At 43.1% G+C, this 12271-nt stretch overlaps 1 protein-coding gene across 1 annotated transcript in view; it reads left to right on the forward strand.

The window, feature by feature from the left end:
• Positions 1 to 11942, forward strand: part of LOC129845255 (MICOS complex subunit Mic25-like) — a 77208-nt gene extending 65266 nt beyond the window's left edge. The window contains exon 7 of the mRNA XM_055913129.1: positions 11868 to 11942. Within this exon, the coding sequence (XP_055769104.1) occupies positions 11868 to 11942 (75 nt within the window). The remainder of the gene's footprint in view (positions 1 to 11867) is intronic.
• The last annotated feature ends 329 nt before the right edge of the window (positions 11943 to 12271 follow it).

Raw genomic sequence — 12271 nt, forward strand, 5'->3', positions numbered from 1 at the left:
CCAAATGCGTGCTTCCATTTAACGTACCTGTCACAAACAGAGCCTTCAGAAAGTATTCACACCCCTTGACTTTTACTATGTTTTGTTGTTACAAATTGGGATTTAAATGTCATTTTCTATTCAACATTTTACAAAAAATACTCTGCATTGTCCAAGGAAGAATAATTCTAACATTTGTAAAACATTTATGATAAATTAAACCCCATCTTCATTAGATCAGTATTCAACCCACTGAATCAATGCATGTTAGAATCACCTTTGGCAGTGATTACAGCTGTGTCTTGCTGGGTATGTCGAGGAGCTTTGCACACCTGGATTGTACCATATTTACAGATTGTTGAAGCTCTGTCAAGTTGGTTGTTGATTTGAGTCATTGTAGCAGACAGTCTGTCCCAGAGAGACGGTAGTGAGGGCAGACATGTCCTTCCTTGTTCATACTGGTGCCCCGTGGGAATCAAACCCACACCTGGCGTTGGAAGTGCCATGCTCTACCAGCTGAGACATTTTCAAGCTGATTTAAGCTAAAACTGTAACTAGGCCATTCAGGAACATTCAATGTCATCTTCGTAATCAACTCCAGTGCATATTTGGCCTTGTGTTTTAGGTTATTGTCTTGCTGAAAGGTGAATTTGAAACTCCCTAGTCCTTGTCGATGACGAGCACACCCATAATATGATGCCGTCACCACCATGCTTGAAAATATGAAGTGTTACTCAGTGATTTAAAAAAAATCTGTACAGGCTTTCTTTTCACTCTGTCATTTGGTTAGTATTGTGGAGTAACTACAATGTTGTTGATCCATCCATAGTTTTCTCCTATCACAGTCTTTAAATTCTGTAACTGTTTTAAAGTCACCATTAGCCTCATGGTGAAATCCCTGAGCGGTTTCCTTCCTTTCCGGAAGGGTGTATTGATACACCATCCAAAGTGTAATTAATAACTTCACCATTCTTAAAGGGATATTCCATGTCTGATTATTATTAGATTTTATTTTACCCATCTACCAATAAGTGCCCTTATTTGCGAGGCATTGGAAAACCTCCCTGGTGTTGTGGTTGAATCTGTGTTTGAAATTCATAGTTCAACTGAGGGACCTTACAGATAATTGTATGTGTGGGGTATAAAGATGAGGAAGTCATTCAAAAATTGTTAAACTATTTTTACACACAGAGTGATTCCATGCAACTTATTATGTGACTTGTTAAGTAAATTTTTACTCCTGAGCTTATTTAGGTTTGCCATAACAAAGGAGTTGAATACTTATTGACTCAAGACCTTATTTATTAATTTATTAAAAAAAATCAAAAAGCATATTTCTGCTTTGACATTATAGGGTACTGTGAGGAAAAAATCTCAATTGAATCAATTTAAAATTCTGGCAGTAACACAACAGAATGTGGGAGAGGTCGAGGGGTGTGAATACTTCCTGAAGGCACTGCACAAGCAGCATACATGCTGGTTGTGGTTCATTTATTGGATAGCTTCATTGGGGGTCTTTTTATTTCAAGGTCATTGAAATGGTGGCACATTAGACTAGAACTGTCAGAAAAACAAAGGAGTGTATTATCTGTGTGTGTATTTGTGTGTGCCGTTATGAGAGTTTGTTATTCTGTGTGTGTGTTTGTGTGTGTTGTTATGAGAGTTTGTGTTATTCTGTGTGTGACTTGTGGATCAATGCAAGTGTATTGCATGTTGTCTTGCTGTGAATCGCTCAGGGAAACTGCTGGAGTTGCTGTTGGTTAGAATCTTCTAAACAGCCTCTCTATTCTTCCTTTCCCACCTCTGTCCAGCTCGGTCCTTTTCTCTGTCTTGGTCTCCTACCTCTTTCATCTCCCTCTCTCCTGCTGTCTCTGTCACTCGCTCATATTCTTCTGTCATAACCTTTAGCCCTCTCTCACTATACCCTTCTCTCTCTCTCTCTCGCTCTCTCTTTCTTTCTCTCTTTCTCTCTCTCCTGGCTGCTCACAGCATCTCTCTTTCTCTCTCCCGTACACACACACACACACACACACACACACACACACACACACACACACACACACACACACACACACACACACACACACACACACACACACACACACACACCCTCCGAACCAAACACACACAGAGAGAATAAAAGTCTGATATATATTACATGTCTCTTTCAATTCAACACAGCCATTCATCAGAGGGTTCCTAGTGACAGGCCATCACCAGGGCCTGGACAGCTCAGCGCACCATGGCTGTGCTCATTGGCCACAGCGGCCAAATTGACTCTGAAAACAATATATATATAGATTACATTTTCACTCAATATCTGCTGTAAAACAATCTCATATTTAACAATCTGCACTTCATGTTTTTTCTTTTCTTTTTCTTTCCCTGTTTTTCAGTTTTGTTCCCCGTGTTGAGAATGAGCCTCTCATTCGTTTTTCTTTGTCTCTCTCTCTTCTCACGTTTTTCTTCTTCATGTTCATCTCTTTTGCTCGCTCTAGTCCATCTCTATTGATGGAATTGGATTTTCCTCTCGCCCCGCGTTGGGGGGACAATCACCGTTACAATTGCCACCTCACAGTCCTTCAAGTAAAGTAAAACTCCTGTATGAAAGAGATACAGAGATGTGGTGTTTAGTCTCAGTAATGGCTCCTATTCACCGCCTGATCAATACTTTTTCTGGGAGCAGAAGTATCTGTAGTCGTGGCATGACAATGTGTCTTTACTTTTCACTGACGCGCAGCCTTCTTTGAGTCTGCATCATACTGAGACTCAGGCAGTGTAGAGACTAGACCAAAGGATTTAAAGGACTTTTAAAATGTATGTGGAACAAATGACAACAGAGAAACAAGGTGTGTTACCTGCTGGAATCGGTGGTGTGGTCTTAAACATTGCCTGGTCTGGTCCGTTGGCTGGTCCTTCTCAGCAACAGGAGCTCTAGTTACTTTTTACCCTCCACTCCCCTAACTAAACCATTTTAGATGTGAACACATTGCATATTAGTTAAATAGCAGCCACTCTGATCCAAAACACAAGTGGATCTGAATAACTTGTCTAAAACATCACATAATAGGAACTTCTTCAAAACAAGTTTGTATCAATCCCAGTTCACTTAACCGGTCAAGTCAACAAGATCACACAGTAGGCCAGGACGTTCCCTTAACCGGTCAAGTCGCTCTGGATAAGAGCGTCTGCTAAATGACTTAAATGTAAATGTAAATGTAAGTCAACAAGATCACACAGTAGGCCAGGACGTTCCCTTAACCGGCCAAGTCAACAAGATCACACAGTAGGCCAGGACGTTCCCTTAACCGGTCAAGTCAACAAGATCACTCAGTAGGCCAGGACGTTCCCTTAACCGGTCAAGTCAACAAGATCACTCAGTAGGCCAGGACGTTCCCTTAACCGGTCAAGTCAACAAGATCACTCAGTAGGCCAGGACGTTCCCTTAACCGGTCGAGTCAACAAGATCACACAGTAGGCCAGGACGTTCCCTTAACCGGTCGAGTCAACAAGATCACACAGTAGGCCAGGACGTTCCCTTAACCGGTCAAGTCAACAAGATCACACAGTAGGCCAGGACGTTCCCTTAACCGGTCAAGTCAACAAGATCACTCAGTAGGCCAGGACGTTCCCTTAACCAGGTCAAGTCAACAAGATCACACAGTGGGCCAGGACGTTCCCTTAACCGGTCAAGTCAACAAGATCACACAGTGGGCCAGGACGTTCCCTTAACCGGTCAAGTCAACAAGATCACTCAGTAGGCCAGGACGTTCCCTTAACCGGTCAAGTCAACAAGATCACTCAGTAGGCCAGGACGTTCCCTTAACCGGTCAAGTCAACAAGATCACTCAGTAGGCCAGGACGTTCCCTTAACCGGTCAAGTCAACAAGATCACTCAGTAGGCCAGGACGTTCCCTTAACCGGTCAAGTCAACAAGATCACTCAGTAGGCCAGGACGTTCCCTTAACCGGTCAAGTCAACAAGATCACACAGTAGGCCAGGACGTTCCCTTAACCGGTCAAGTCAACAAGATCACTCAGTAGGCCAGGACGTTCCCTTAACCGGTCAAGTCAACAAGATCACTCAGTAGGCCAGGACGTTCCCTTAACCGGTCAAGTCAACAAGATCACTCAGTAGGCCAGGACGTTCCCTTAACCGGTCAAGTCAACAAGATCACTCAGTAGGCCAGGACGTTCCCTTAACCGGTCAAGTCAACAAGATCACACAGTGGGCCAGGACGTTCCCTTAACCGGTCGAGTCAACAAGATCACACAGTGGGCCAGGACGTTCCCTTAACCGGTCGAGTCAACAAGATCACACAGTGGGCCAGGACGTTCCCTTAACCGGTCGAGTCAACAAGATCACACAGTAGGCCAGGACGTTCCCTTAACCGGTCAAGTCAACAAGATCATTCAGTAGGCCAGGACGTTCCCTTAACCGGTCAAGTCAACAAGATCACTCAGTAGGCCAGGACGTTCCCTTAACCGGTCGAGTCAACAAGATCACTCAGTAGGCCAGCTCCAGTTGATGGGTTGTTGGCAGCCATAAGTCACAGTGAGTGAAGTGACATTATTAGGACTCTGCAGTAGAAGTATAGTGGGGACATTATCAGTCAGGTCCTTCAGTCACGGTGTGTAGCAGCGGGAGCCAGGCGTGTGTGTGTTTCTCTCTCTCGCTCTCTCCTTTCTCATTTAATTACTGTAGCATTATCAGCAGATAGGACGATGCAGCAGGAGCTGTCCACACACACACACACACACACACACACACACACACACACACACACACACACACACACACACTGACCCTCAAAGACTGTGAGAGATACAAGTACTGTAGTCTAACACATGCATGCCTACACACACATGCATAGGGCTTAACCTGACATAAAGAGAAGTTCTGCATTCAGATCAACCTAGGAGCCAACTTCCATACACATGTCCCTGATGTATCCCTTTTGATGTGAAATGGCTAACAGTTGTCGTGTCTTTGCTATCATTAAATTGAAGACTTATAGTTTTTATCAAAGATTCCTGTAATTAGGGATTACGTGATCAACTGAGTTGTAACATAACTAATTAACTATGAATTTGGGAGCACCAGAGAAAGTAGTCAGATTACAAAGTTATAATTTCCCAATATAAACTTTCAGATATTTTCATATCTGATCAATAGTCTTCTGATTAATGATTTATTTATTTTACCTCACGTTAGTCTCATTCCAAACGTCGTAAATTGTTGGTTATCTGCACGAACCCATTCTTCACTATGAGTCATCCATACATCAATTGTCTTAAATCATTTATTTATTACTAATTAATTCACAGAAATGCATAAACAAACAAACAAACTTAAAAATGGTTACATGAAATGATGGGAGAAATATGCCCTAGTGGGCTGAACCGGCATGGCGGCTTGTTAGACAAAGAAAAATTGGCGTTCGACCAAGAAGTCACTACAGAGTTCATAATTATAACAATTGACATGCTAATCCTTTACACATGAACGCTCACTCATTCGGGAACAATTGCAATCAATATATATATATTTACGCTCATTGTGTGTCGTCTTGATCGTTGGAGAGAAGTTAGTTTTGGTTGGAGTTCCTTCTGTCTCGGTTATTGTGGATAGTTCAGAGTGACATTCGTTATAGAATGGATGTTTCGGCGGTTGTCTTTCTTCGCGTTCAATGATACCGAATTCTTAGCTGCAGACTAGTAGTCAACATCAAAGACTTGTTCTTATTCGTCTAAGAGTTTAACCACGTGGTATGGTTAAAGATTCAGCAATGGTACTTAACCTTCGTTCTCCCCATATGGAGAAAAACATGGTCTAATGATAATTTCTCAGAGTTGGCTTTTATTCAGATAGCAGGAAGGGGCTGTCCTTGGATGTCTGACCCTAACTGGGCTCAGGGGCGGTCCTTGGATTTAGTTCAAATACAAAAGGGATTTGTATTTTTCTTCATTAAACAGTCCAAAATCATATTACACAATTATACAAACAGTATCATACTCACTCATTCATTTTATACAACAAACAGATGTAAACCTCATATATGAGGTTATTATATAAACAGCGGTATGGTAATGTAATCCCACAGTCTCTCATGAGTTTCCCACATGGGGAGAAACGACATGTTAATAGCTGGGATCTTCACCGAGCTTTTATACTTTTGCAGGAACATGAAATATGTTCATACCTCAAATTCTGTGAGGTGGAAGAAAATTCATTTGTCCTGAAAGTTTACCCTCTCTTCTAAAACTGTTTGGCCATGAGGAGATTCTCAGGAATTTACGACGTCTCTGTGATCACAGCATGGGTTGAAGGAGGAAAGGGAGAGACAGGGAGAGGGGGATGGGGTTTGCTATACCCAAGCAGGCAACGTCATGACACAGTGTAACAATGGCTGACAGTGTAACAATAAGTCAATCAATCAAACGTATTTATAAAGCCCTTTTTATATCAGCCGATGTAATAAAGTGCTTATACAAAAACCCAGGCAAAACTCCAAACAGCAAGCAATGCAGATGTAGAAGCACGTGGCTAAGAAAAGTTCCAGCGGCTGACGGTGTTACAGCGGCTGCCGGTGTTACAGCGGCTGACGGTGTAACAAGCTCATCAACTCGTGAAGTATTCTCTCTGAGTCCTTAATTCACCATAGCAGAGCTAGCCGTCTATCATGTCTCCGCGGTGCCTCCCGCCGTCCCTAGGATGTTAGAGGGATGGACTCAACAGGCCGCCATCCCCCTGCTTCCCCATGTCAGTCCCCATGTTTGCCAGTCTCAGAGTTTTATATGGTGGCGCTCCCTCTAGTCATTCCGTTAGTAACAAGCCGCTGGGCCGTCCAACGCAGCGGGGTCCTCCCCTTGCCTCCCTCCAGGGACCCGATAACCATTAACGAAGCTCTTTTGTTTTGCTCATTAAAAATGGTGGAGAGGGCTTTTTAATTGGACACACCGGTTCTGTTCCTTACTCTTCTCTCTCCTCTCTGTATCACCTGAGTGCATTAGCCATAATGACTTCATTTGTCTATGACACCCCCACCGGCATTATTTACCACCAGACAAGGTAAAGCTCTCCCGTGCATGTAAATAGAAATCAAAAGGATGAGGGTGCTCTGTGAACAGTCCAGGAAGTCTGTTTTGCAGGCCAAAAAGGACTGAATTATAGCTTAGAAACCACGAGAAGCAGGCTATTCTAAAATAGACTGCTTATTTCTGTTTAGTGTTACACCAATCAAGCCCAATTGGTCCTGAATCATAATAGAGGTATTTTTCTCCCAACATAGTAGATTTTGGGGTTGGTGAAGTGTTACACCCAAATCAACCCGAGGGTGGTCAGGTCCTATCGTTCCTACTGATTGAGGGCCTCTGCTGCACTCTAAATCAGTTAGGAGGACAGCAGGAAATCACAATTTGAGCCCCACTCGTTAATCACACACAACAGCCTCACAAATTACACTGTCTGCTACTCTGTCTCCCACTCTGCCTCCCTGCACAGGCTGTAGGCGTTTGTGTCTGCTTTTTTTCTGTCTTTCTGTGTGTGTGTGTGTGTGTGTGTGTGTGTGTGTGTGTGTGTGTGTGTGTGTGTGTGTGTGTGTGTGTGTGTGTGTGTGTGCACCCGCTGGCCCTGCAATCACTGGCTGTTTGTGCTTCCTGATGGATTAGGGTTCTGATTAGTGGCAGCGCTGCGATTTATCCAGGTATTATTATTATTATTATTAGTCACTTAGTATTCAACACAGAGACCAGCACCACATTCTAGCAACCGCTGTTACACACACACACAGACAAACACACTGGTTAAATCCTAGTCTTAATGTCAGTGACATTGAGGATACTGCCACTGATGGTTCCCTGACTGGATAGTCTGCACTAACGTTGGTTAAATCTCAAACATACTGGTAAAGTTCTAGTCATGCCATTCACGTAGAACTCTTAGCCGGTCTGACACAACTCAGTTGGTTACTTTTAATTGGAAGATTTGCTAGTAAAGTGAGAGATTATTGGTGAGAGGTGATTGGACGGGGCTTCAGTAAAGGGAGAGGTGGTTGGACGGGGCGTCAGTAAAGGGAAAGGTGATTGGACGGGGCGTCATTAAAGGGAGAGGTGGTTGGACGGGGCGTCATTAAAGGGAGAGGTGGTTGGACGGGGCGTCATTAAAGGGAGAGGTGGTTGGACGGGGCGTCATTAAAGGGAGAGGTGGTTGGACGGGGCGTCAGTAAAGGGAGAGGTGGTTGGACGGGGCGTCAGTAAAGGGAGAGGTGGTTGGACGGGGCGTCAGTAAAGCGAGAGGTGGTTGGACGGGGCGTCAGTAAAGGGAGAGGTGGTTGGACGGGGCGTCATTAAAGGGAGAGGTGGTTGGACGGGGCGTCATTAAAGGGAGAGGTGGTTGGACGGGGCGTCAGTAAAGGGAGAGGTGGTTGGACGGGGCGTCAGTAAAGCGAGAGGTGGTTGGACGGGGCGTCAGTAAAGGGAGAGGTGGTTGGACGGGGCGTCAGTAAAGGGAAAGGTGATTGGACGGGGCGTCAGTAAAGGGAGAGGTGGTTGGACGGGGCGTCAGTAAAGGGAGAGGTGGTTGGACGGGGCGTCAGTAAAGGGAGAGGTGGTTGGACGGGGCGTCAGTAAAGGGAAAGGTGATTGGACGGGGCGTCAGTAAATGGAGAGGTGGTTGGACGTGTCTAGTTTGAGAAACAGATGCCTCACATGTCCTCAACTGGCAGCTTCATTAAATAGTATCCGCAAAACACCAGTCTCAACTTCAACAGTGAAGAGGCGACTCTGGGATGCTGGCCTTCTAGGCAGAGTTTCAAAGAAAGAGACATATCTCTGACTGGCCAATAAAAATAAAAGATTAAAATGGGCAAAAGAACAGACACTGGACAGAGGAAGATTGGGAAAAAAAGTGTTATGGACAGACTAATCTAAGTTTGAGGTGTTCTGATCGCAAAGAATAACATTCATGGGACACAGAAAAAGTGAAAAGATGCTGGAGGAGTGCTTGATGCCATCTCAAGCATGGTGGATGCAATGTGGTGGTCTGGGAGTGCTTTGGTGGTGGTAAAGTAGGAGATTTGTACAGAGTAAAAGGGATTTTGAAGAAGGAAGGCTATCACTCCATTTTGCAACGCCATGCCATACCCTGTGGACGGCGCTTAATTGGAGCCAATTTCCTCCTACAACAAGACAATGACCCAAAGCACAGCTCCAAACTATGCAAGAACTATTTAGGGAAGAAGCAGTCAGCTGGTATTCTGTCTATAATGGAGTGGCCAGCACAGTCACCGGATCTCAACCCTATTGAGCTGTTGTGGGAGCAGCTTGACCATATGGGGCGGCAGGTGGCCTAGTGGTTAGTGTTGGGCCAGTAACCGAAAGATTTCTAGATCGAATCCCCAAGCTTACAAAGTAAAAAATCTGTCGTTCTGCCCCTGAACAAGGCAGTTAACCCACTGTTCCAAAGCCATCATTGTAAATAAGAATTTGTTCTTAACTGACTTGCCTTGTTAAGTAAAAAATATGGTACGTAAGAAGAGCTTATCAACCTTTGGGAGGTGCTTCAGGAAGCATGGGGTGAAATCTCTTCAGATTACTTCAACAAATTGACAACTAGCATGCCAAAGGTCTGCAAGGCTGTAATTGCTGGAAGCAAAATTTGAAGGACACAATTATTATTTCAATTAAAAATCAATTAAAAATCATTATTTATATCCTTATCAACGTCTTGACTATATTTCCTATTCATTTTGCAACTCATTTCATGTATGTTTTCATGGAAAACAAGGACAACTCTAAGTGGCCCCAAACTTTTGAACGGTAGTGTTTATTTGAGAAAAATATTTGTTTTATGATAAGAATACATTTTTTCTTTCATTTATTTTACTTTAATTAAAGGTTATATTTTTGTGAATATTTCGAATAAAAGACCAAGAGAATAAACAAATACATTTTTTCACAGCAGTTTTGCTCATATTTACCAAGTTTGCCAATATTAGTGGAGAGCACTTTACACATACAGTACCAGTCAAAAGTTTGCACACACCTAATTCAAGGGTTTTCTTTGTGTTTACTATTGTAGAATAATAGTGAACACATCAAAACTATGAAATAACAATATTGGGAATTATGTAGTAACCAAAAATATGGGTTTAACAATTCAAAATATATATTTTAGATTCTTCAAAGTAGCCACCCTTTGCCTTGATGACAGCTTTACGCACTCTTGGTATTCTCTCAACCAGCTTCAGCCAGAAATGCTTTTCTAACTGTTTTGAAGGACTTCCCACATATGCTGAGCACTTGTTGGCTGCTTTTCCTTCACTCTGCGGTCCAACTCATCCCAAACCATCTCAATTGGGATGAGGTTGGGTGATCTGATGCAGCACTCCATCACTCTCCTTCTTGGTCAAATAGCCCTTATACAGCCTGGAGGTGTGTTGTGTCATTGTCCTGTTGAAAAATTAATGATAGTCCCACTAAGCGCAAACCAGATGGGATGGCGTATTGCTGCAGAATGCTGTGGTAGCCATGCTAGTTAAGTGTGCCTTAAATTCTAAATAAATTACTGACAGTGTCACCAGCAAAACACCATCTCCATGCTTCACGGTTGGAACCCCACATGCAGAGATCATCCGTTCACCTACTCTGCGTCTCACAAAGACACGGTGGTTTCCACTAGTCTAATATCCATTGCTTGTGTTTCTTGGACCAAGCATGTCTCTTCTCTTATTGGTTTCCTTTAGTAATGGTTTCTTTGCCGAAATTCGACCATGTAGGTTTCCTCTGAACAGTTGTTGTTGAGATGTCTGTTACTTGAACTCTGAAGCGTTTATTTGGGCTGCAGTTTCTGAGGCTGGTAAATAATGAACTTATCCTCTGCAGCAAAGATAACTCTGGGTCTTCCTTTCCTGTGGCGGTCCTCATGAGAGCCAGTTTCATCATAGCGCTTGATGGTTTTTGCGACTACACTTGAAGAAACTTTCAAAATTCTTAAAATGTTCCGTATTGACTGACCTTCATGTCTTAAAGTAATGATGGACATTTCTCTTTGCTTATTTGAGCTGTTCTTGCCATAATATGGACTTGGTCTTTTATCAAATAGGGCTATCTTCTGTATACCAACCCCACCTTGTCACAACACAACTGATTGGCTATAACGCATTAAGACAGAAATTCCACAAATTAACTTGTAACAAGGCATACCTGTTAATTAAAATGCATTTTAGGTGACTACCTCATGAAGCTGGTTGAGAGAATGCCAAGAATGTGCAAAGCTGTCATCAAGGCAAAGGGTGGCTACTTTTGAAGAATCTCAAATAAAAAAATATTTGGATTTGTTTAACACATTTTACAATGTAGAAAATAGTAAAAAATAAAGAAACTCTCAAATGAGTAGATGTGTCAACTTTTGACTGGTACTGTACAGACACACTCTTGAACACACACGTCAAACTGAACGATCACACAGTTCACTCCCTCAACAATACAGCCAGATTATAAAAATAAACCCCTGCACAACTACTTAATGGTGTTGCTCCCTCAATATCCCCATCCATCAAGTTTTAATGGGCTAGTGTAGTAGTGGAGGGTACATGCCTATCAAATGTGTGTCACAAATACCACCCTATTTCCTATATAGTGCGCTAAATTTTACCAGGGCGTATCGGGGGCACTATATGTGGAATAGGGTGCCATTTGGGAAGCGTGTGTGAGGGGGAAACGGCTTGTCTCAGTTGGAGTGTTTCCTTTTGCCAAATAAAGGCCCAGGGATGATGGGAATAAACTGTTTTATGTAAGAGGCCCAATCTGATTCTAACTTGGCATTTATTTCTCTCTCTCATTCTTTCTTCCTCACGTTTCTCTTTCTATCTTTCTCCCCACCTCCAGAGTGCTCAGTTCTACAAGATGACCACAGAGAACTACCACAAGGCTGCGGACGGAATCAACGCAAAGTTCAAGTAAGTTAAAATCACATGTCATTGTGTTTAATTACCAGAAGTGTATCAAGTTATCCTGGATAAATGAATGTAGACCCCCCATCGACAATATCTCCATTCACTGCAGAATGAACAGGCTTTCATCTCAAATGCTTCCTCCTCAAGGCCAATGTTGGCAATGAAGAGCTCAATACCTGATGTTGACTATTAAGGTTTAAACAGTGTACCGCTTTTCTTCCAAGATCTCCAAGGTTACTCTGTCAGTCTAAAAGTAGGCCACACTGCAAGCACATCTAACCAACTTCCAAAGGGGTCCAAAGAACACCACAGAATTCTAAGAATTGTATTTGTGAT

This window comes from Salvelinus fontinalis, unplaced genomic scaffold, assembly GCF_029448725.1.
Source record: "Salvelinus fontinalis isolate EN_2023a unplaced genomic scaffold, ASM2944872v1 scaffold_0257, whole genome shotgun sequence".
NCBI lineage: Eukaryota > Metazoa > Chordata > Actinopteri > Salmoniformes > Salmonidae > Salvelinus > Salvelinus fontinalis.